Source organism: Calypte anna, chromosome 12 (assembly GCF_003957555.1).
Source record: "Calypte anna isolate BGI_N300 chromosome 12, bCalAnn1_v1.p, whole genome shotgun sequence".
Classification (NCBI taxonomy): domain Eukaryota; kingdom Metazoa; phylum Chordata; class Aves; order Apodiformes; family Trochilidae; genus Calypte; species Calypte anna.
The window spans coordinates 4,299,766-4,321,433 of record NC_044258.1 but is presented as its reverse complement, the minus strand read 5'-3'; the positions used below and the strand labels follow the sequence as shown (position 1 = coordinate 4,321,433).

General features: G+C 61.8%; 4 protein-coding genes across 13 annotated transcripts in view; 3 read left to right on the top strand and 1 right to left on the bottom strand.

Moving 5' to 3' along the window:
• The first annotated feature begins 36 nt into the window (after window positions 1–36).
• On the top strand, window positions 37–8,286 carry UBA7 (ubiquitin like modifier activating enzyme 7). Of its 3 annotated transcripts, none has more exons than XM_030458554.1 (24): window positions 37–95; window positions 173–338; window positions 1,069–1,203; window positions 1,281–1,387; window positions 1,545–1,635; window positions 1,733–1,874; window positions 1,958–2,055; window positions 2,170–2,316; window positions 2,398–2,556; window positions 2,666–2,773; window positions 2,855–2,935; window positions 3,013–3,168; window positions 3,275–3,440; window positions 3,517–3,713; window positions 3,963–4,027; window positions 4,163–4,346; window positions 4,453–4,527; window positions 4,817–5,003; window positions 5,195–5,304; window positions 5,417–5,503; window positions 5,580–5,771; window positions 7,435–7,536; window positions 7,619–7,719; window positions 8,015–8,286. In XM_030458554.1, exons 1-24 carry the CDS (start codon window positions 55–57, stop codon window positions 8,139–8,141), a joined length of 3,024 nt encoding a protein of 1,007 aa, XP_030314414.1. In that variant the 5' UTR covers window positions 37–54; the 3' UTR covers window positions 8,142–8,286. The 3 variants fall into 3 exon arrangements, with proteins under 3 accessions (XP_030314414.1, XP_030314415.1, XP_030314416.1); XM_030458555.1 differs by having other exon boundaries at window positions 65–95; window positions 1,317–1,387; XM_030458556.1 differs by lacking the exon at window positions 2,170–2,316 and having other exon boundaries at window positions 65–95; window positions 1,958–2,028.
• Window positions 8,287–8,296: 10 nt separating this feature from the next.
• INKA1 (inka box actin regulator 1) lies at window positions 8,297–11,335 on the bottom strand. Its single transcript, XM_030458627.1, has 3 exons — window positions 11,154–11,335; window positions 10,495–10,963; window positions 8,297–9,210 (listed from the first exon to the last, which is right to left on the bottom strand). Exons 1-3 carry the CDS (start codon window positions 11,333–11,335, stop codon window positions 8,341–8,343), a joined length of 1,521 nt encoding a protein of 506 aa, XP_030314487.1. The 3' UTR covers window positions 8,297–8,340.
• Window positions 11,334–17,292, top strand: CDHR4 (cadherin related family member 4). The gene is made up of 20 exons (XM_030458626.1): window positions 11,334–11,394; window positions 11,742–11,762; window positions 11,921–12,111; window positions 12,183–12,345; window positions 12,431–12,516; window positions 12,637–12,732; window positions 13,199–13,302; window positions 13,375–13,511; window positions 13,586–13,751; window positions 13,844–13,994; window positions 14,233–14,335; window positions 14,595–14,810; window positions 14,880–15,019; window positions 15,100–15,232; window positions 15,301–15,503; window positions 15,588–15,727; window positions 15,827–15,862; window positions 16,782–16,848; window positions 16,939–16,969; window positions 17,110–17,292. The coding sequence occupies exons 1-20, from the start codon at window positions 11,334–11,336 to the stop codon at window positions 17,163–17,165; spliced, it is 2,301 nt and encodes a 766-aa protein (XP_030314486.1). The 3' UTR covers window positions 17,166–17,292.
• Window positions 17,293–18,739: 1,447 nt separating this feature from the next.
• Window positions 18,740–21,668, top strand: part of IP6K1 (inositol hexakisphosphate kinase 1) — a 36,519-nt gene continuing 33,590 nt past the window's right edge. For 2 of the 8 annotated variants that reach the window (XM_030458573.1, XM_030458574.1), the window contains exons 1-2: window positions 18,740–18,796; window positions 19,384–19,439. The gene's annotated coding sequence lies outside the window, so the exon portion shown is untranslated. Of the gene's footprint in view, window positions 18,841–19,383; window positions 19,440–19,475; window positions 19,620–19,985; window positions 19,989–21,668 lie in introns of those variants that run through there. The other 6 variants (XM_030458570.1, XM_030458569.1, XM_030458572.1 and 3 more) reach the window with 5 other exon arrangements.

The window sequence follows — 21,668 nt, the reverse complement described above, 5'->3', positions numbered from 1 at the left end:
ATCCCGGGGGCGGAGGGCTCAGGGGGCGGGGGATAGAGGGGCGGTGGGGCCAGAATGGCGGGCAGGGAGGAGGAAGCGCTGTATTCGCGCCAAATGTTTGTGCGGGGATGGGAGCGGGGACTGGACGGGAGGGTTTGTTCCCTGGTTCCCGCTGACGGCTCCCGCCCCGCAGGTACGTGCTGGGCGATGGGTCGCGGCGTCTGGCCGGGGCGGAGGTGCTGGTGTCGGGGCTGCGCGGGACGGGAGCGCAGGTGGCTGCGGCGCTGGTGCTGGCGGGGACCGGACGCGTTGTCCTGCACGATAGCGGCACCGCCTGCACCTCCGATCGCGCACAGCAGGTACCGGGACGGGAGGGAGAGCGGCTACGGGCGGGGGGCCCGGAACCGGTACCAGTACGGGTAGGGGTCTCAGTAACAGAGTTATGGGCAAGTATCCTGGTGGTGGGCTTGGCTATAGGTGGGCGTTTCGGTATGGGTGGGTGTCTTGGTAATGGGGACAGGCAGGGCTAGGGTAGAGGTCCCAGTAACAGGTACGGGTGCAGGCAGGGCTCCCAGTAATGTGTACAGGTACAGCTGGGGGTTCTGGTAATGGGTGCAAATAGGGGTGGGGTCCCCATAATGGGTATAGGTATGGACAAGGGGCCTAATAATGGATGCAGGTGTAGGTAATGGGTACAGGTAGAGGTTGGCGTCTCAGTGATGCCTGTGGGTATCAGTGGGAATCCACATAATGGGTCCAGATATGAGTGGGGGTCCCAGTAGCAGGCACAGGTGTGGGTGGCTGTCCCATTAACGTGTGTGGGTGCAGCTGGAGGATCCCTGTAGTAGGTACTGTCGTGAGGTGGGGGCTCCCAATAACAGGTGCAGGTCAGGGTTTCTGGAAAGTAGTGTAGAATGGGAGGTCCCTGCCATGGGTATGGCCCAAGCTGCCCCTCATCATTATAGGCAGGGCCTCAGGGTGTCCTGTGTTGTGGTGTGGTCCTCAGTAGAGGGTCCCCCCTCAGTGAAGGCAGGGCTCCGCGGCAGCACCCCAAACCTATGGGTGCCCCACCATGTGCCCACCCTGCAGTTCCTCTTGGGGGAGAGCGACATAGGTCAGAACCGTGCTGAGGCATCCCAGCGGGTCCTGGCCGAGCTGAACCCCCGTGTGACAGTGTCAGCACACACTGGGAAGCTGTCAGAGGACTTCCTCACCTCCTTCCAGGTGAGCCTGCACCCTGGCACCCTGGGGCACCCCAGTGTCCCCTGAGATGGCAACACCTGCTGATGGCCCTGGTGCAGGTTGTAGTCCTGACTGAGTCTCCACTGGAGGAGCAGCTCCGCATCGGTGACTTCTGCCATGCCCACGGCATCTGCTTCATCGTGGCTGATGCCAAAGGGCTGGCTGGGTAAGGGATCTCTGCCACAGGGTCCTGCTGGTGTCTTCAGGTTGTGCTGTCCTTAGAGCCCCCAGCCGTGCTTGTCCCCATCTTGCTGGCAGGGCTGCTCGGCCTGGGCAGCTTGGTGAGGTAGCTCCTCTAGTAAAACCCCATCCTTCCTCTCCAGACAGCTGTTCTGTGACTTTGGGGAGCACTTCATCATCAACAGCCCAGCAGAAGGGAACCCAGCATGTGTTGCTGTGCAGCACATCTCCCAGGTAAGAGGGTGGTCTCAGCAGACCCACTACTGCATCCCCCTGTGCCTTTGTAACACCTGGAAACAGTGCCTCGGCTTCACATCTCTCCCCTCCTCAGGGCAACCCAGGTGTGGTGACCTACAAGAGGGCAGAGAACAGCCCCCATGACCTCTTCTGTGATGGTACCCTGGTGATGTTTTCTGGTGTGGAGGGGATGACAGAGCTGAACGGCCGGGACCCCATCCCTGTGCGCGTGCTGGGTGAGCCACCTAGGGGGCCCCTGCTCCCCTAGCCCAGGGGACCTTGGCTGTGACCTTAACACCAGTCCTCATCTCATTCCCAGATGACTTCAGGCTGGAGATTTGTGACACCAGCTCCTTCTCACCCTACATCCGTGGGGGGCTGGTTTCACAGGTTTGTCTGCCCCAGGCACACTCCTATGTAAGTCCCCCCTCTGCCCTGTGGTGTCATCCAGGCTCAGGCACTGCCGTGCCACTCCATGCCCACTATGGCTCCAGGGAAGCACTCACCCAAGCCCTGGCACTGTGCCGGCAGGAGCCCCTGCGCCAGGCGCTGGTGGAGCCCAAGATCCAGGTGGCAGCTCTCCAGGAGCTGCCGCGCAGCCTCAGCCTGCATGCTGCCTTCCAGGCCCTGCATGCATTCTGCAGGGAGCAGGGTCGCCTGCCTCGGCCCAGGGCACCAGTGAGTCCCCAGCCTGCCCCAGCCTGGCCCCTCCAGATCCTGCTAGCCAGCCCAGGGCTGTCCTCACTTCTCTGCCTGCAGGCGGATGCTGAACAAGTGCTGGAGCTGGCACGGAGCCTGTGGATGCAGCAGGGTTCCCTGGACGAAGACCTCGTGCGAGCCTTTGCCAGTGTGAGTGCAGGGGACCTGTGCCCCATAGCCTCCATCATCGGAGCCCTGGCAGCCCAGGAGGTGCTGAAGGTGAGTAGAGTGGGGGACCCTGGACCGGGAGTCCCACTGGTCGTGTCCTCATGGCAATCCGGTGGCGTTCAGTGACCAGAAGAGGGCACTTGCTGCTCATTCACCCCAGGCCATCACTGGGAAGTTCCTGCCCCTGGACCAGTGGTTGTACTTAGACGCCTTGGAGTGCCTGGCGCTGGAGGGGGCCGCGACGCTGACGGAGGAGGACTGTGCCCCGGTGAGAGTGGGTGCTGAGCACTTCCGGGGTGCCTGGGGTGCTGTGGGTGCCTGTGCTCATGTAGCTTCTCTATCCTGGCAGAGAGGCTCTCGCTACGATGGCCAGATCGCCATCTTTGGGGCTGCTTTCCAGGAGCGGCTGGCCCAGCAGAAGTACCTGGTGGTGAGCTGGGGTGGGCCCCACAGCACCGGGAGAGGCTGCGGCATGGCCAGGGAGCTACACTGACTCTGCACCGGCAGGTGGGAGCTGGAGCCATTGGCTGTGAGCTGCTCAAAAACTTTGCCATGATGGGGCTGGCAGCAGGACCAGATGGGGACCTCATCGTGACTGACATGGACATCGTCGCTCTCTCCAACCTCCATCGGCAATTCCTCTACCGCTCAGTGGATATATCGGTGAGGCAGGGACAAAGTTCTCCTCTGAGGTCTCCATGGCTGTCCTGGGGACTCCTCACAGCCATGGAGTGGGGGAGAGCTGCCAACCCCTTCTCTGCCCTACCAGGAGCCAAAGTCGGTGGTGGCTGCGGCAGCTGTGAAGCACATGAACCCCGAGATCATGGTGACAGCTCACCAGAACCAGGTGGGACCTGCCACTGAGATGCTCTATGGGGATGAGTTCTTCCAGCACCTGGATGGTGTTGCCAGTGCTGTGGACACACTGGAGGCCCGTGAGTGCTGGGAGAAGCTAAGAGCCAAGCCAGCAGCCATGCTCCCCAGATGCCCGGCACCCCTGCTTCCTTACAGGCACTTACTTGGAGAGACGCTGCTCCCGCTGCCGCACGCCACTGCTGGACTCTGGCACAGAGGGGCCTCGGGGCAATGTGTTGGTCATGGTGCCCTTCTTGACTAAGCCACATGGGCCAGCTGGTGCCTCAGAGGAAAGCAGCTTCCCCTCCTGCACTGTGCACAACTTCCCCCACACCATTCAGCACACGCTGCAGGTAGGCTGAGCTGCCCCAGCAACACGTGAGGAAGCCCTGGCACCTTTGTCATCTTTTCCCATTTCCCCCTCCGGCCATGGCCATGGCCATGGCCATGGGCAGGATATGGCTCCAGCTGCTTCCTGCTGGCAGTCTGAGCGCTGCCACTGGTCTCAGTAAAACTCCCTCCCCTGGGCTTGAGCTAGGGGTCCTGGGGGGAACTACAGGAGAGGGGTGTCCCAGTCCTCAGCCCCTGTTTCCCCTCCACAGTGGGCCCTTGATGAGTTTGAGGGGCTCTTCCAGCTGCCCATGGAGTATGTCAACGCATTCATGGGGTGAGTGATCTTGGGGGAGCAGGGTCAGGACAGTGGCTGCTGCCAGGGTTGGGGAGAGGAGGACAGACTGCCACATCCCACCCAGGGCATCACATGGGATTGCTCCCAGGCCAGCAGCAGCACCTGATTTTGCAGAGACCCTGCCTTCTTGGAGCAGCTGCCAGCAAAGAAAGCCCTGCAGATCCTGGAGCAAGTGCGGGACAGGCTGCGGGAGCGGCCACGGGACTGGTGGGACTGTGTGCGCTGGGCTCGCCGGCACTGGCAGAGTTGCTACCACGACGGCATCGCCCAGCTGCTGCACTTCTACCCCCCTGAGCATGTGAGCCTGTGGGGCTGGCACCCCCCACACAACCTCCCCTCCATCTGCAGTCTCATCACAGCTGGGGGGTGGCATCCCCGTGACTGACTCTGCTCTCCTGCACCAGGAAGCCAGTCCAGGTGTCCCCTTCTGGTCTGGGGACAAGACCTGTCCCCATCCACTGACGTTTGACCCCGACAATGTGAGTGCAGGGGAGAGCTGCTGGGTCCCCCACCTGTCCTCTGTCCTGCCCCTTGCTGCTGGCCCCTGTGTCCCCCCAGCCTGTTGGCTACCAGGGCGTTGGCTGAACCCTGTCAAGTCCTAGGCTGGGTCTGCTCCTCGGTCAGCAAGGAACAGCCCATGTATGCTCTTCTGCAGGAGAAAGAAAAGCACCTCCATCTCCACCTTGGGGCAAGGCAGGTGGCTTTGAGCCATGTAGGCTCATAGATTGCTGGGGCAAGGCACCCCATGGTCCCTTCTCTGTCCTCCAGGACACCCACATGGAGTATGTGCTGGCTGCTGCTCGCCTCTTTGCCCAAGTGTACAAAGTGTCACCCTGCAGCGACCGGGTGGCTGCCCAGACCCTCCTCCGCAGCATGGTCCTGCCACCCTTCACACCCCAGGAGAGACTCCAAATCATCACTGCAGAAGAGCAGGAGGAGGTGCAAGCACCTGCTGGTGAGGCTCCCTGTGGCCCTGCATCCCCTGGGATGTGTCCCCAGGTCCAGCTTGGTGGCAGTGGAGCTGCAGTGCTGCTTGTTCCTGCCCCAGCACTCCAAAGGACCTGAACCAAGATGGAGGGCACTATGCCATGCCCCCTGCAGTGCTATAGTACAGGGGTACCACCCCTGGGGTCTGTGTGTCCCCAGACCACATGCGGCGGGTGGAGCTCACCCAGGACCTGATGCAGCAGAGACAGGAGCTGTTAGCTGATGAAGAGGTGCAAATGCCTCTGATGGAGCCCATCCGCTTTGAGAAGGTACCTGGGGCTGGGCAGGGTCCAGCTCATCCCAGGGGGCTGCTGGGTGCTAGTCCCTGCAGGACACTGGTGTCCTCATGAGGCACTAATGTTTTCACACTCTTCCCTGCAGGATGACAACATCCATGTGGACTTCATCACAACAGCCTCCAACCTGCGTGCAGAGAACTATGGCATCCCCCCTGCCGACTGGCTGACGGTGAGAGGGGCAGCCCCTTGGAGTCAGGGGTCTCTGTGCTGTTTGGGGCGACCAGTGATGTCCCTCCTGTCTTCAGAGCAAGCGGATTGCCGGGCGGATTGTGCCTGCCATCATCACCACCACGGCAGCCGTGGCTGGGCTGGCTTGCCTGGAGGTCTACAAACTGGTATGGGGATGCCAAGACCTCAGCTGCTATCGCAACAGCAATCTCTTCCCATCCTGCTACCTCCTGCTCCGCTTCCAGCCCCCACCGCCCCACACCTACTGGGTAAGAGCCTCTCCCATGGCAGGGCAGGTGGGGAGATGCTCAGGGGTCTTTAGGGCGCCCCAGCACCTGGTGGCTGCCACAGGGAAGGGATGCCAGGGGGAACCAGGAGCAAGAAGGTGGCCCTGCAGAGGCACAACCCTGGTCATGGGGCTCTGGCAATGGATCCGAGTGCCAGGTGTGCCACCAGGCAGGAAGGAATCAGTGGCCAACACCGTGGCACCCAGCTGCCACTGCCATCCTGCCTGCCCTGGTTTCAGGATGCTCTGGGGTACCTGTGGGACTGAGGGCAGCCCTGCTGCCCCACACTGGGCCCCACTGCAAGCCCCGCAGCCATTGGGCAGGGGGCCACAGCAGCCGCTCACATCTGGCTTATAGAAACCAGCTGCAGCAGCCGGAGAGCAGCTGGCACCGGGCCGGGAAGGGCCGCCCGGGGGGGAGAGCGGGGCCGGGCGTCCCGGCGGCGGGAGGCTGGAGAGGGAGAGCGGGGGTGGGGGCAGGCCCAGATTGGGACCGTCTGGGCGATAGAGGCCCCTTTGTCTGGGGGTTTATGGCGTGCGAGGCAGAGGCAGCCCTTCCGGCGTGGCAGGAAGCGCCGATTGGAACCAGATTGGCCTGGGGGGCCCAGGGCCGGGGGCAGGAAGAGGGGGAGGGAGGGAAGGAGGGAGGCTCTTCCACAGCCTTGCGCCAGCTCCAGCACTGCTTCGAGCTGCTCAGCCGCCCTACAACCTCCTTGGAGGTTGCCTAGCCCCATGCAGTCTCAGCCATGGTGCCCCGTGTTGGTGCCATCCTTGGGTGGAGGGCGCTGCTGGGGCTGGCCATGCCCTCCAGTCCCGGCAGCCCCCACCTCCATGTCCTGTAGCAAGGACACCCAACATGGTATCTTGTGCCCAGTGTTTGGCTGTGGAGGGAGAACATGTCCCACAGGCCTGTTCAGTGTGACTGGCTGTCCCTTGGGGAGCCTGCCTTGGGTGGCAGCCGCAGCCAGGGGGACAGGTAGTGGCATCCCTTCTGCACTGGGCAGTTGCTTTGGTGAGGATGGGGTTAAGCCCTTTTCATTCCAATTGGAGCTAAGGCAGCAGAAGACAGGAGGTGAGAAGGCAGCAGAAGGCAGGAGGAGCAGCAGCCAGGTGCCAACAGCCCCTTCCCGTGCAGACCTGGGCCAGCACCAGGCAGGACTGGCACTGCCTGTGGGGAGGGCAGATGGCAGGGTGGCTGTGCCAGACGGTGCGGGGCTGCATCCTGCCCTCGGCCCTGAGGTTGGCTCCTCATTGGCCCCCTCAGGCCAGAGCTGGGGTCAGGGGGCTGCAGGCGCAAGAAGAGGCAATTGTGTGGGGCTGGGCAGTGATTCAATGGCCCTTTGTGCACTCGTCCTGGCTCCGGGCTGGGGGCAGCACCAGCCCCACAACAACCCTGGCCCCCACTCTGCCAGGGGAAGGGATGCGCCCCCCTTGGTGTCCCTGGACCCCAGCAGGGCCAGGGGCATAGATGGCTGTACCCACCCATTGCTGCTGACTCACTGCAGTCCCCCTGCCCCCAGATTGGTCCCTTTGCCTACCCAGCTGCACCCCATCCCTCATGTCCTACCAGTCCCTGCCCCGTAGGGCTGGGCACCTATGCTGAGGGGGTGGCAGTGCCATCAGCTACCCTGCTCTCTTCTGTGCAGTACTGCGGACATGAGTGGAGCTGCTGGGACCAATTGGAGATGCAGGCAGTTCGCGCAGATGGGCAGGAGATGACGGTACAGGAGGTGCTGGACTGGCTTCAGGTGAGCCCAACACAGGCAGCACCCAGCCAGATCACCCTGGGGGGGGATGCAGGGTCAAATTCTGACACTCCCCCTCTTGCAGAGGACATATGGCTGGACTGTGAGTGTGCTCCTGTGTGGTTACACCATGCTCTACAACAGTGAAGACGATGAGGAAACACAGGCCCAGCTGCTATCACAGAAGTAGGTCTCTGGCTTCAGGATCCAATCCTGCACCAGGGAAGGGGGGGCTGCCAGACCCCTTTTTCCCTCCATCCTGAGCTGCTTCAGCTGCAGCACAGCTCCCAGCTGGCTGCTGGATAAACATCCTGCCAGCAGCACTTCCCGTGTTGGGACCCCTGCCCGGCCCCTCGCTGCTGGCCCCTGCAAGTCCCCCAGACCCTCCAGGCGCTCCAGAGGAGCATTGTGGTCCCGTGGGGCACTTGGCCAGGTTAGGGGGGACAAGTCAGGCTTCCCAAAACCCCATTCCCTGCTACAGGTTATCAGAGACCCTGGGACATACAGGAGAGCCGCTGCGGCAGGCACTGGAGCTGAGCTACGTGTGTGAGGAAGAAGATGCTGAAGCTGAAGAGACTGGTCCCCCTCTCATCTGCTACTTACCCTGAGGGGGGGGGGCCGCCTCCCCTACCTCCCTGTAAAAGCTGCAGATGAGCTCTACTACACTGGCCCTCATCACAGAACCCTTCTGCCTGCTACTGCCTCCAGCTAGGGTGCAGGCAGCCTCCCCCCTTCCTGATAAACATTGCTGTGCCCAAACCGTACAAAAGGGGGGTTTATTTACAGCGGAGGAGGGTGCGGGCAGGGCTAAATGTAACCGATAACATCGTTGCAGATGATGGGCTGGCGGCTGCGGCTGTTCATGAGAGCAGTGAAGCGGTGGAAGTCCGTAGCCAGCTGGGCGATGTTGCTATGGGACTGGTGGAAGCAGGCGCCCTTGGGCTGCCCCCCCAGCCCTAGTGGGCAGGAAAAACGCTTGGTGGCTTCGCGACCCCCCGGTCGCGCACCCTCGCCACCCCGGGGTCGGGCCATGTTGGCCAGTTTACGGCGTACGTTGCCCGAGAGGCTGAGGAGGAAGGCGGGGGGCTTGGCCAGCCGGCGGGACGGCTCGGCGGGATTTCGGCGCCGGGGTTCCGTGCCCACCTCGGGCAGGTCCATCCAATTCTCCACCAGGTCGGCGAAGCAGTTGTCACCCAAGACCAGGGGCTGCCGGTTCCGGCTCTGTGACAGCAATGCCACGGTCCAGTCCTGCGTGTCAGCTGGCTCCAGCACCCGCCACTGCTCCAGGCAGGCGTCCGAGGTGGATTTGGGGCGTATGCGGCGGGCGGGAGCGGGCGACGGGGCAGCGGGGCCGGCGGAAAGCCGGTGTGCCCTCTGGCAGGGCGGTGGGTGCCGGCGCCGTACGGGCACTTCGTCCTCCCGCCATGTGCCCCCCGACGCCTCCGAGTACCCCGAGTCGAACTCCAGGCTGCGCTCGCTGGCTGGGGGCGAGCGGGCTGCCAGGCCCCCCACTTCCTCCTCCTCGCCCCCCGGTTCCAGGCTGCAGGCCGAGTCCGCCGCCGACCCGGGGCGCGGGAGACGAGGGGCCGACCCCGGAGCACCGGCGGGGTGCTGCGGTGCCTGCCGTGTGCCGGGCATGTGCTCCCGCGGCGTCGCCCCCGCCTCCCGCCGGGACTGCTGCGGGCAAAGGGCAGGTCAGAGCGGGCGTTCCCGCTTCCCCCAGCTCGCACCGCGCCCCCCATCCCACCACCCCCTGGCACTCCATGCCCCCAAAGCCCCGGCTCGGGGGGGCTCCGCTTGCAGGGCCGGGCGTGCAGCGGGGAGCGGGCCGCAGGTCCCGGCTTGCCTGCAGCCCCAGGCCCCGCTTTCCCGCGGCTCCGGCGCGAAGCCGGCCGGCGTGCAGCGGCATGTCGGGTGAGCAAGCAGGCACCCAGCCCCGGCCGTGCCTGCGGGAAATGACACAAGATCACGGCACGTAGGATCTGGGCGCCCCAATACCCCCCTAACCTCCCGCCCACCCCCACCCTCTTGGGATGGCAGCCGGGACGCCCCGACGGGGGGACCCCGCAGAGTGGCACGGCGCCAGCTGCAGCCCCAAGGCACCCAGGGGTGCTGGGGTGGGGCGCTCCCCCTACGCGCTGGCAGGGCCACCCAACCCACCCACTCTGTGCCCTCCAGCCGGGGCCACCCTGGGTGACGTCAGGGCGCAGCCAGGCCTGTGCTCTGGGCCGGGGCCCCCCCAAAGCGCTGGGACGGAGAGTGGGGGGCTGGGGCTGAGGGGAGCGGGAAGGGGCGGCTGGTTCCCGCAGCCGGGCCGCTCCTCGCTCTTGAATTCCTATTGTCTGACCCTAAAAGCAGGGTGTTCCGTCCTCTTTCCTTTCCGCGCCGAGCTGCGGGAAGCGGATCGAGTAAGGGGGATCGCTCCCCGTCCTCGTACACCAGCCCCCTCCGGCTGTCCCCTATGGAACTTCTAGCCCGGCAGCACCTTGTCCCCGTTCTTATCACGGTCCCCGTCCTCTCCCCACCGGCTGGGACCCCTTCAGCCAGCCCTGCTGGCGACGTGCCGCTGCCCCGAGCTGTCCCGTCCCGCCCGCCGCTGGCCGGGGAGTTCGGCGCAGCTGGCTATGGCGAGCGGGGCAGGCGTGCGGCAGACCCGGGGAAGCCGGCTGGGCCACCCTGTCTGTCACCGCCGGACCCCTCGGGGCAGCCCAGGCGCGCGACGCCACATCGAGGGTGGCGATGCCGATGGCACACTGATGGCAAGGCACCCGCGTCCCATGGCCACCCGTGTCCCCAGCGGCACCAGTGTCCCCACCGCCACCCGTGTCCCCCGCGCTGCCTTAGCCCTGCGCGTGATGTCATCGCGGTGATGTCACTGGCACCGCTTTGACATCACGGCAATGCCAGGACGGCGCGGGCAGGGTGACCCCATCCCCTCACGGTGCCCGCGGAGACACTCACCCGGTCCGCGCCGAGCTGTCCCGGGCAGGCGTGCAGGCGGGGGCCGTGCATACCCGGCCCAGCTGCCGGCCCCGCTGCCGGTCCCGCCGGTGCCGGTGGCGGAGCAGCAGCGCAACGCCCGGCTGTGCCCACCGCCTCCCGTTGCTGCCCGGGCGGCCCCGCCCTGCCCCGCCGTGGCCAATGGGGCCGCCGTAACGTGAGCCCGGCCCTCACCGGCACCGGCACCGCCGCCCGGGGCCCCGCCCCGCCGCCCCGGGGCCCCGCGCCCGCCAACACCCGGCTGCGGACACAGCGGGGCTGGGCACCGCCGTGGGGAGTAGGACCGAGTGTCTCGGTGGGCAGTACCCTAGCCTCGCGGGAACCGGGGGTCCCGGGGCCGGGAGGACTCGGCGGAGAGGCGGCCAGCGGAGGTCTGAGCACTGGAGGAGGGATGGGTGATCCCCGCCACAGGGGCCGTTCTCCGCCAGCCCTTATTAATTGAGAGCTAATAACGCTTAATAGGAGTTCCAGGAGAAGCAGCTCTGGTTTGCAAATGAAGGAGAACATGGTAAAAAATTACCTCCCAGCTAATTTTCCCGGTTCCCGAGCGTGCCACATGGCAGGGCAGCACGATGTGCTGGCAACACCTGATGGAGTATTGCTGCCCCCCTGTCCCACACCAGCCAGGCACGGCGTGGGGCTGAGAGAGGAGGGTGTGGGACTGGGGGCACCCGACCATGACCTTGTCTCTGCCCTGGGGCCGGGCTAGCAGCCACGGGTGTCTGGCGTGACGCTGGTCCGGGGTGGTGCCCTGCACCCGTGGCAACGGGCTCCAGCTTGTCCCAAACAGCCAGAGAGCCATGGGCATGCACGGACACCTCTCCTTTCTTCTCCTCCTCCTCCTCGGTCTCCATGCCCCAGGTAAGTGCTGGAGGCTCCCCAGGGTCAGGGGCACCCTTTGCCAGGCACTGGATGGGGGGGACCAAAAGGAGGGGGACAGGGCACAGGTCCCTCTGCTGCTCCCATGTGCCTGGGGCTGGCTCCAGGAATGAGCCGAGGGGCTGTCAGCTGCAGGTTCAGAAGGGGACATAACTGACACATGGCCAGGGCATTGCCAGGGTGTCCTCAGTGCATTGCTGGGGAAGTACTGGGTCATATCCAGACACCACTGGGGCATCTCTGGACCATGATGAGGGTGTCTCTGGAGCCTCCCCAGGCCAATTCTGGGGCACACCTGGCAGGCTGGGGTGACACTCTCCTCTTTGCAGGGACTTTCATCAGAGCAACAGGTAAGAGCCAAGTGCTCTGGACCCTGCTGCACTTGGCAGGGACACCTGTGCCTGCATGGGTGCCTGAGTGCAGGAGCAGAGGGCTCCTTGAGCACCGCTTGGCAAGCCATGGGTGGCACTGCCTGGAGGTGAGGCCAGATCCTGGGGTCTCCCACCAGTCCTGCTTGACACGCCACGTGTGGTAACCCTGAGTGAGGACTCGGTGCCAGGCACCCTTGTGGCCAAGGTGACTGTGTCCTGCAGCAATGCAAGTGGCAGCCCCAATGTCACCCTGCACAGTATGGAGCCCGGACACCCCTTCAACCCCATTGCCATCAGCGCTATGTCTGCCACCACGTTTCAGACAGAGGTGCGGCTGGGGGATGAGGAGCGGGGATGTAGCCCACTGGCATGCTGCTGAGCACTTTGTCCCTGTGGCAGGTGACACTACGTGCGGGTGCAGAGCTTGATGCCTACCAGGCAAATCAGTACACCCTGACCTTGTGGGCTGCCTGTCCTGGTGAGGAGGAAGTGGAAGAGCAGTTATTTGTCCAGGTGAAACCAGGGCAGGCGCTGCACTGTGACACCCCCTTCGCCAGCATGGGTAGGAGCCAGGGGGCTGTGTGTGTAGGGTGGTGGCAGCCACAGGTGCCAATGGGCCTGAGCTTCCATAGTTGTGCTGTGCCCAGAGGGAGCTGTGGTACAGGTGTCAGCAGATGTGGCACCCCGGACCCCCCTGTACCGCGTGCTGCCAGGGTCACTTGGCGAGCTGACAGTGAGTATCTGTCCCTGGGTCCCGCAGCCCCCATTAGCTCTGGGGTTGGCAGGACGCCGGGCTTAGGGGGGAGGGGGGATAGGGGCTCCCAACCTGCTCCCCCTGCCTGTCACTCTGCAGTTCAGGCTCCAAAACCATGATACGCCACTTACACTTACCCGCTGGGGCCTGGTACTGGTACCTGACAACGGCTTTGGCCCCATCAAGAGAACCCAGGTGGGTAGTGGTGTCCTTGGATTGTCACAGCCACCTCTCAGACCACCTGGGCTTTGACGCTCTCTCGCACTGCCTGTAGTTTGCACATCGTGCTCCTCCCATCAGGCACCTGGGTACTCCTGGCTCCAACAGTGTTCCAGCCTTTTCCTTACCGTCGACTCCATCCCCTTCTGCATCTTGAGTCCTGTCCCAGTCTTCATTCCTGTCTCTATTCCCATCCCCATTCCAGTCTGCATCTAATTCTCATTTCCATCTCCTCTATTCCCACCACTCTTCCTACTCCATACCCCTGTCTCATCCCTGTCTCTCTTCCCTTTCCTGTCTCTGTCCCTGGTCCTGTCCCATCCTGTCCCCATTACTATTCTCACCCCATCCCTGTCCCTGTCTCCAACACCACCCCAGTCCCCATCCTGTCTGTCCCTGGACTTGGGGCTGTCCCATGGCCACCCCCAGTGCTGCTCCACAGAGGTTCAAGCTGGGGATCGAGGTGACGGATCATCACAGTCATAACTGCAGCGGGGCTGTGTGGGTGGAAGTGCTGCCATCGCGCTGTCCCAATGTCACTTTCCTGTGAGTGTGGCCGGGTAGGGTAAGGAGTGCTGGTGGCACCAGGTCACACCATGCTGCCTGCCTTGCCTTCAGTGAGCCACAGCAGAATGTGTATGTGTCAGAGGGCACCAGCCCCTTGGAGGTCATCACACAGGTCCAGGCCACAGGTGAAAATGTCCGCTATGCCATCCTCACTCCTGTGTCACCTGCACTCTTCACCATTGATGAGAGTGAGTGGCGTGGCAAGGGTCCCCAGGGCCACCCTGTCCCTGTGCCCAGCATCAGGCTGTGTCTTCTCCTGCAGGGACAGGTAAGATCCGCAACATCCGCCAGTTGGAGGTGGCCAACGCACAGCTCCGTGTCCAGGCTTTCAGTGTCCAGTGCCCTGATAACTATGCCACTGCCATCGTCAATGTCATTGTGAATAGCACCAACTGGCAGGCACCCAGCTGTGTCCCTGCTATCTCTGTGTATGGCTCAGGGGAAATGTGGGGTGCAGGAATGCTCTGCCATACCCAGGACATGAGGGATGGGAGCCGATCCTCTGGTCTCCCCACCACAGGTCCCAGGTGCCCGAGACAGTGTCCCCTGGAAGCACCCTGGAGACACTGATGTGTACTGACCCCATTGGTGCTGACGGGGACCTGCGCTATGCCCTTGAGGGGCCCCTGGCCTTCCGCTCTCGTTTCTGCATGGAGGGGCCAAGGCTGCAGGTGATCAGGGCCGTGGGTGGCATCCTGGACCTAGGGGAGCCCAGTGGGACAGTGGGGACCCTCTGACTCCTGCTGCCACATTGGGGGACTCTGAGGCTCTTTGCCTCCCAGGCCTGCCTGATTCCCCCCCCACACCCCTTTCTCCCTCTGGCTTCCCTGACATTGCAAGTCTGGGGGACACCCTGGCTTTGAGGGACACCTCTTCTCTGCCTGACACACCCCCACCCCGGCTCGGCAGGTTAATACCACCCTGGATTGTGACTCAGAAGCTGCAGACCCTGTGGGCTTCCAGCTCACAGCCACCATTGTGGTGACAGCAGGAGGGCAACCCCTACGGAGCAGTGAGTGCCCTTGTCCCTGCAGGAGAAGTTTGCAATGGGGCGGGTCACAGGCTGGTGGAGGTGGAAAAAGCCCCCTCCCAACCCCAAAACCAGCAGATCACCGGGGAAAGGTTTCTCCCCTCCTGTCCCAGAAATGCTCCCCCCAAGGGTGGTGCCACTGTGTTCATGTCCTCCAGCCTGCCCAGGGGGAGCGTGCCCACCCCAATGCAGGATGCGTGGTTGTGGTGCCAGCATGGCTAAGCCACCCTTTGCCACACAGCCCGTGTGCCCGTGCTTGTGACAGTGACGCCTGTCAATGAATTCACACCGGCCTGCCCCAGGAGTGCCACCTTCACCGTGCCAGAGACAGCGACTTTCGGCAGCGCTGTGGGACGTGTGGCTGGCACTGACCGTGACTACCCACGGAACAGCCTGGAGTACAGCCTGGAGGGTGGAACCAGCCCCGCGCAGCCCTTCTCCATCGACACACGCACTGGTAAGTGCTCAGCCCCTCCCCAGCCCCTGCAGCACCCATGGGTACCCAGCAGCTTCTGCCACTCCACAGGTGAGATCCACGTGGTGGGACCCCTGGACGCCCAGCGGCAGAAAAGATACAGGCTGACGGTGAGGCTGACAGACACCCACAATGACCTGAACCCAGCAAAGCGCTGGAGCTGCCTGTGCAATGTGACTGTGAGCCTGCAGGTGCGGGTGGAGGGCTGGTGGGTGAACCATGGTGGGTGTGAGCACAGTGGGTGCCATACAACCTCCCCTGATCCTGGCAGGCTGTGCTGGACCAGGCGCCAGTGTGTACCCCTGAGGTGCAGGAGTTGCAGATCACAAGTGGGGCGGGTGGCCGCCAGACTGTCACTCGCCTGGTGTGCCAGGGCACCATGCTAACATACACCATTGCTGGAGGTGAGGAGCTGCCAACACACAGCACAAGCCCCTCAGCACCATGTGGTACTGAGCAGACTCTCGTCCAGGCAATGAGGAAGGTCGCTTTCAGCTGGAAGGGAACACACTCCTCTACCTCCCTGATGACCTGGCTGAGCCCCGCACTTTTGTGCTGCTGGTGGAGGTGTGGGGCCACCCTAGTGTCCCTCACCGCAGCACTGTTGTGGCATTGGTGGTGCATGTCACCCCGCGGAGCACCCCAGTGCCATCCAGCACCACCACCCAGCACACGGTGAGCAAAGCCTGCTGGTCAGGATGCTCTGAGGTCTGGCAGAGCCCCTATCCCCACCTGCCCCCTCACCTCCAACCTCTGCAGACCCTGCAGAAGGAGCCACTGGTGGTCACCAGGACAGAGGTGGCATGGCACCCCCCAGCCTGGTTTGTGGCCGTGCTGACCATCTCTGCTGCCCTGCTGCTGGCCATCCTGGGCTGTGTGGCCCGAAGCCTGCTGCACAGGTGAGCCCCAGCCCCATGGCATGGCACAGCATGGTATGACACAGCACAGCACAGTGAGCAAGGCCAGGGGCTCATGGCTGCCTTCTGCTCCTCCTGCAGCAACCGAGACCCTGGCAAGCTAGTCCTGGGCAAGAGGTGGGTGCTGTGTGGCCGGGGCAGTGGCAAGGGGTCGGCACACACATTGGCACAGGCTTCTGTAGCATCCTTGCAAGCAGTTAGGGGGATGCAGTACGTGTGGGGAGGTTTAATGTATCCCATGTTTGACTGTGGTTCTGTCCCAGGGTGAGGGTGCAGCACTGATAGGAACCGTGGCTGCAGAGATGGTAGTTTGGCCGAGGGACAGCCGTGTTGGTGGAAGGCTGGGGTGGGTGAAGTGGGATGGCACGGTGTTGCTGCTGCTGCCTGGCAGCCCAAATTTGCCAGAGAAGGCACCCACGGAGGAGGTGAGCAGGCTGCACACGCCCCTGGGAGGATGATCCAAGGGTGAGAGGTGGCGAGGGGACAGCCCGAGGAAGCGCTGGAGCCAGCCCTGCCTGCGCCGGGCGTCTGCATGGCGAGGAGCAGGCGTGCGAGCCTGCGGGAAAGGCAGCAGCCGCCTCCAGCTCTGTAACTGCCCCAGGCTGATGCGGAGCTGGATCCAGGTTCATTGGTGAGACTGGAGACCTGGTGCTGTAGTTAGTGACCATGAGAGGGAGACGACCTGGGCTCAGCCCCCCAGCAGTAGGGGGGTTCCCAGGCTGCAGCTACCCCAGCATAGCAGGATGCTGAGCACACCGAGTGCCACAACGGTACAGAGTCATGCAGGGAAACCAGCAGGCGTGCTGGCAGACCGGCTTGCGTGGTTCTTGTCCCTTTTGGCACCCGTGACCATGCCAGAGACACACAGGCTGGGTAAGGGGATGACCAGGTAGGTGGAAATCAGTCAGAGCGATGGGTTTGGTGAGCACAGCCGGCAGTGCAGAGCCTGGCTTGTGACCTGCTCCCAGCAGCAGCCCTCGAGGGCGAGGCTGGGGGCCGTCACTGACAGTGTGGCCTCCTCTTACTCCCCCCGCAGCCCCTGGGATGTGGTGGAGCAGAGGGGTGATGAGGAGGAGCAAGGCCGTCCCCACACTGGCAGCCTGGTAAGCGTCTGGCATGGTGGCTAGGGTGGGTGCCATGCTGGGCGTGCAGGCAGGCGCTCAGCACCCTTCTCTGGTCTCTCGTCTGCACAGGGTCAGTTTGACGGCTGTGCCCAGGACCCCTGTGAGTGCTTTCTCCTATGTCCCCAGCAGCCTCGGGCTGTATCCCTTGGGGCAGTGGGGTCTCGGGAACGGGAGAGGTGGTCACCAGGTATCAACACCTGGGGCAGCGGCCACAGGACTGAGTGCTACCTCCCACATCAGGCACCGGCAGGGACTATCTGTTCAACAGCGTGACCGGGGCACGGCGATGGATCTGAGTAGTTTCACCTTCCAAGGGACTCCCGGTGACCCTCAGTTCCCACGTGCTGCGCTGGGTAGAGCACCAGGCGCTGGCAGGTGGGAGAAGGAGGAGGGGATCCCTTTTCTGGGTATGAATTCGCTGCCCACAGGGCACAGGCAGCCCCTGACCCACCGCGGCCAGGCAGAGCCAATAAATGATGGCAGAGATTGCACTCGCTGCCCGGAGTGTTGTGGGGAGTGCCGTGGCCGAGCGGTCCCGCCGGTGACTGTCCTCCTGTGGCAGTCACTAGCGCCATCTCGTTAGGGACATGGGTGACACAGCCCGGGACCAGGATGGCTGTTATGGCAGCACCAGCCCCAGGCTGCGGTTGACACCTCAAATGTAGCGATGGCTTTGGCAGGATCTGCTCCGGCCACGGCAGCTTCTCCGTAGCCTCTGGATGCAACCCAGCCGGGACTGTTCTCCGCAGAGAAGGTCAGATAGGGCGAGAAAACTCAATCACTGGTGATTTTGAGAAGCTTTTGCCCCTTGTCCCATGTCCCTCGCTCCAGCATGTCCTGGCTCAAGCGGAGGGGCCAGCAGAGGAGCCGGGGTTCTTAATAGGGAGAAAAAACGAATGAACGGGTGCGGTTGTGCTGGGGAAGCGGGCAGGGCCTAGCGAAAGGGCGGGAGGAGGTGGAGGAGTCAGCTCGGCGCCGGGGGGGTAGGAAACCGAGTGCGTGAATTTCAAAGGAGCGCGCCAAGTCCCGGCAGCTCCCGGGGGAGGGAGCGGAGGGAGACGGAGAGGGAAGCTGGATGGAGCGAAGAGGAGGGCAGGAGCCAGCCAGGAAATTTCACGGCCAAGCCGGTCACCCGAATGACTGCCCGGGGGTCCCGGGAGCTCACAGGAACCGCAGATTAAAACATTATTGCACCGGATCGGTGTGCGAACACGGGCTACTCGCTGCTTCGCAGGGCCCAGCCTCGGCGGGCGGAGCTGGGTTGAATTCAACCACCTCCGCAGGATGCACCGCACCAAGCGAGGCTACCGCACTCGTCCGAGGCCCCGGGGAAGACGGTTATGATGGGATGGGATGGGATGGGATGGGATGGGATGGGATGGGATGGGATGGGATGGGATGGGATGGGATGGGATGGGATGGGATGGGATGGGATGGGATGGGATGGGGTGGGGTGGGGTGGGGTGGGCTGCTCTGGGCTGGGCTGGGCCGGACCGGACCCATCCCCAGCCCGGGGGAGCGCAGCGCCAGCCTCGCCAGGCCCCGCCTCACACGGCCGCCAGGACCCGCCGCCCGCGCCCATTGGCCGAGCGCTCCGCGGCAACAGCCAATGAGACAGTTCAGCCCTCCGAGGGGCGGGGCAGAGTGGGGCGTCACGTGTGCCTAACGTGCGCGGCCATCCGGAGGCAGTCCGAGCACGGAAAGGGGCGGGGCTGCCTTGCGCTTGAGTGACGGCGGCATTGACCTATCAGAATTTTCCGAGTGCCCCAGGAGGGTGGGTCTCGGCGTTTTATTGGCGAAAGAGGCGGCTGGGCGGGTCTTGGACGGCGCGGTTGCTATGACGGCCAGCATCGGGGCTCCGCCCCCTCGGCCGCCGCCATCTTGTTGTTGATTCGAACGGCCGGGAGCGGGCGGCGGTGGTGCGGGGGTCGGTGTCGCCAGCCCTGGGCTGGGCAGGCAGGGACGGCTCCGGTGAGCCGCAGCGGGCGAGCGCCAGGAGCGAGCTGAGGGTTGGGAGAGTTGAGCCGGGCATTCTGCCTTGAGGGGAGGGAGCGAGAGCCGGGCGCACTGTCGTGGGGGGAGGAAGGGGAGAACCGGGTGCGGCCCCGTGAGGGGGATGGGAGAGGGGAGAGCCCAGCGCGGTCTCACTGAGTGGGAAGCGAGCCTGGGGCGGCCCCGTGAAGAGGGAGGGGACCGAGCTCCGTGCTGTGAGGGGGGGCAGGGACGGGCGAGGGGAGGGGGGGAGGAGGGGAAGCGCGGTCCCGTGAGGAGGGGATGGGAGGACCCGGGCGCCTCCTCGTGTTTGGGATGTGTGTGTGGGGGGTATGGGGTCAGACCCCGGTGCTTTCCCTTGTGAGGCCCGTCAGGGGCACAGCTGGGTCAGGGGGGCAGTTCCCCGGAGTGGGGAGGGTGCTGGGCAGCAGCAGCCCCCTGGGCAGCAGCGTGTCCCTGCAGGGAGCCCTGCCCGGACAGCAGATTGAGCGTCCCCTCCCTTTGTGCCCTTCCCTTCCACAGGAGCAGCGCGCAGGAAGGAATTCGGCGAGCCACGGTGGTAACATGATGCCAACATGGTGAGGAAGCTGGTGAGGTTGGGGGCCCTTCCTGTGTCCCACCTACGGCCACCTCTGCGGAGCAGGGGATGTGGTCTGCCCCAGTGGTTACTGGAAGATGCCTGGCAGTCTCTGGAGGCAGATGTGCCCCTGGGTCTGCAGACCTGGACCATAACCAGACACCTTCCCCAGGATTTCCAAGTAGGACTGGGCTGAGGAGAGGTGGTACTGACTCCTGTTTGGTTTTCAGCTACTTTGAGTTTAAACTGATGCCCCTCCATCTTAAGACTGAATCAGCAAGGCCCCGATTTTTCTTGCCAGCTATATGTTTTACTGTGTGCTGTTTGTCTCATTTCAGCTTGTCTTGCTGTGTTTCTGCTCCATCTGCTTTTCCTCTCTTCAGGTTTGCCTTGCTTAGCTTGGTATTCAGAGCTTTCAAAGCTGAACTCCAAGATTAGTTAATGAAGCACTGAATGCTGCCAGAATGGTGTGGACTTGGGTCTCTTTTCATCCTTAGTGTAGTATTTCTGTAGTCAGTAGGCCTATTTGTGTAAGCTTAGTTGGTAGGTTGTCTCGCAAAATAATGTACTGTAATGCCTTGTGCAAATGTCTTTGGACTGAATTGTCAGCAGCAGCTGATATACTCACCTGTCTGTATATGGTAGGAATTTTGATGGAGAAGAATACTGTATTCTTGTTACATATCACTGAATTAAGACTTTGATTTCCTTTTTACAGAAATTTCATCAAGAGGTTGGAAGTGTTTTAGAATTGGGTTTATCAGTGATAAGGTGTTGTCCCTATAATTTAAATAGGCCTGTTAGGGACATCCTAATCCTGTGAAACAGCTCCTTCTTACTGAGATTGAGAAATATTTTTTGTGGCTGGGTTAGTTTCACACCAAGGTAAGTGCTTTGTTCTGGAGCCGGCAGGAAGGTCATATGTTTTGAAAAGATTAAGTGTGAACTCTGTATAGAGCCAGATAACATTCGGTTGCTGTTTCAACCACACAATGTTTTGTCTTGCTTTGTCAGTTGTCCTAGTCCTCATTTTTCTTTTAATAGCACTAGAGGGTGTTTCTTACCCTCTCCAGCTTTTTTAACATGACTACTTCCAGTTGTCTGGATGAACAGCCTGTGACATCCTGATTAGATCCTGTTTGACCGATCTGAAATGTCCTTTTCATGGGGTTGCCTTTGTTTCCTATCTAATAAGGATTTTTGGGACAGCAGGGGAGGTGATGCTTGGCACCTTGAGGGTGAAGGTGCAATATATGAGGTCATTACCACAAGTAATTGTGATCACAGGGGTGGAAAGAGTTGCATATGCTCCTATGACCCTTTTTGAATAGGGTGTGTGTCTTTCCTAGGTTAGTTTCTACTCTGGGTTTCCAGTAGGCACCTTGTGGCACTTTTGCATGTTTCTTGCATAGAAAAAGAATAAGTGAGTGTGGTTAACTGTTGAGAAGGGAACAGTTTATAGTATTGACTTTCAGTCACTAGGACTTTGGATTGTGGCACCTCCTGTGTGTAGTTTCAGAGGCTCTTTAAGTTCATGTAAGTATAGACAGCAACCAGCTAGAGGTTCTTGCTGCCCTGTCACTGGTGCCTGTTGGGGTCTTTGGGCTGGTGGAATTAGTTTCCTGACTTAGGAACTGATCAAGCTGAAAACAAGCTATTTTTTTTTCTCCCCAGCTTTGTGGGTGCTTAAATGATTTTACTGGTGCATGGGCAGTGGTAGGAACCACTGGTAGATTGGTGGTGGAATGGAATCTTATTCTTGTTCAGGGTAACTTGCACTGAAACTGTGAAACAGTGGAACAAAAGTGGTGTTTATTTACTCATATAAAATTACAGCCTTTAAATGCATGTTTACAGGTATTTTAAAATAATTTGAAATGTAGTGTCCATGCTTCTTTCCTGCTACTTTTGTGAACAGTACCATTTTGTCATCAGGAAGACAGTACTGAGCATTTCCATCTTACAAAAATATTCTATAAAGCAAAATTAGATGTGTTTTGGAATCCCCTCTCATGCCAGACTCTGTAAGTCAACTGACTTGCAAGTTACTCCGTGTTGCATTGCATGTAGAGAGAAGTCAAGGTTAGACCAGCAAGGACTCAGAGGTCAAAAAATGCCCAGGCTGAACTAGGACCTGCACCCTTAATCAGATAATTAGGCTTCTGAACGAGCATTATGATTTTTTCTTAATCATGCAGTTGCATGCTGTTCTCATCCCCTCTGAGCTGCC

Excerpts from the sequence above, each read along its gene's own strand:
- INKA1 (XM_030458627.1), bottom strand. The coding sequence starts at position 11,335 with ATGGCTCTCTGGCTGTTTGGGACAAGCTGGAGCCCGTTGCCACGGGTG. Across the intron at positions 10,964-11,153 it reads CCCCACGCCGTGCCTGGCTG|GGCTGGCGGAGAACGGCCCC; the intron begins GTGTGGGACAGG and ends TCAATTAATAAG. Across the intron at positions 9,211-10,494 it reads GACAGCTCGGCGCGGACCGG|CAGTCCCGGCGGGAGGCGGG; the intron begins GTGAGTGTCTCC and ends CTTTGCCCGCAG.
- UBA7 (XM_030458554.1), top strand. The coding sequence starts at position 55 with ATGGCGGGCAGGGAGGAGGAAGCGCTGTATTCGCGCCAAAT. Across the intron at positions 2,317-2,397 it reads TGCCTCGGCCCAGGGCACCA|GCGGATGCTGAACAAGTGCT; the intron begins GTGAGTCCCCAG and ends CTCTGCCTGCAG. Across the intron at positions 2,557-2,665 it reads CAGCCCAGGAGGTGCTGAAG|GCCATCACTGGGAAGTTCCT; the intron begins GTGAGTAGAGTG and ends CATTCACCCCAG.
- CDHR4 (XM_030458626.1), top strand. The coding sequence starts at position 11,334 with ATGGGCATGCACGGACACCTCTCCTTTCTTCTCCTCCTCCTCCTCGGT. Across the intron at positions 13,995-14,232 it reads TGGAGGGGCCAAGGCTGCAG|GTTAATACCACCCTGGATTG; the intron begins GTGATCAGGGCC and ends CCGGCTCGGCAG. Across the intron at positions 16,970-17,109 it reads CGGCTGTGCCCAGGACCCCT|GCACCGGCAGGGACTATCTG; the intron begins GTGAGTGCTTTC and ends CTCCCACATCAG.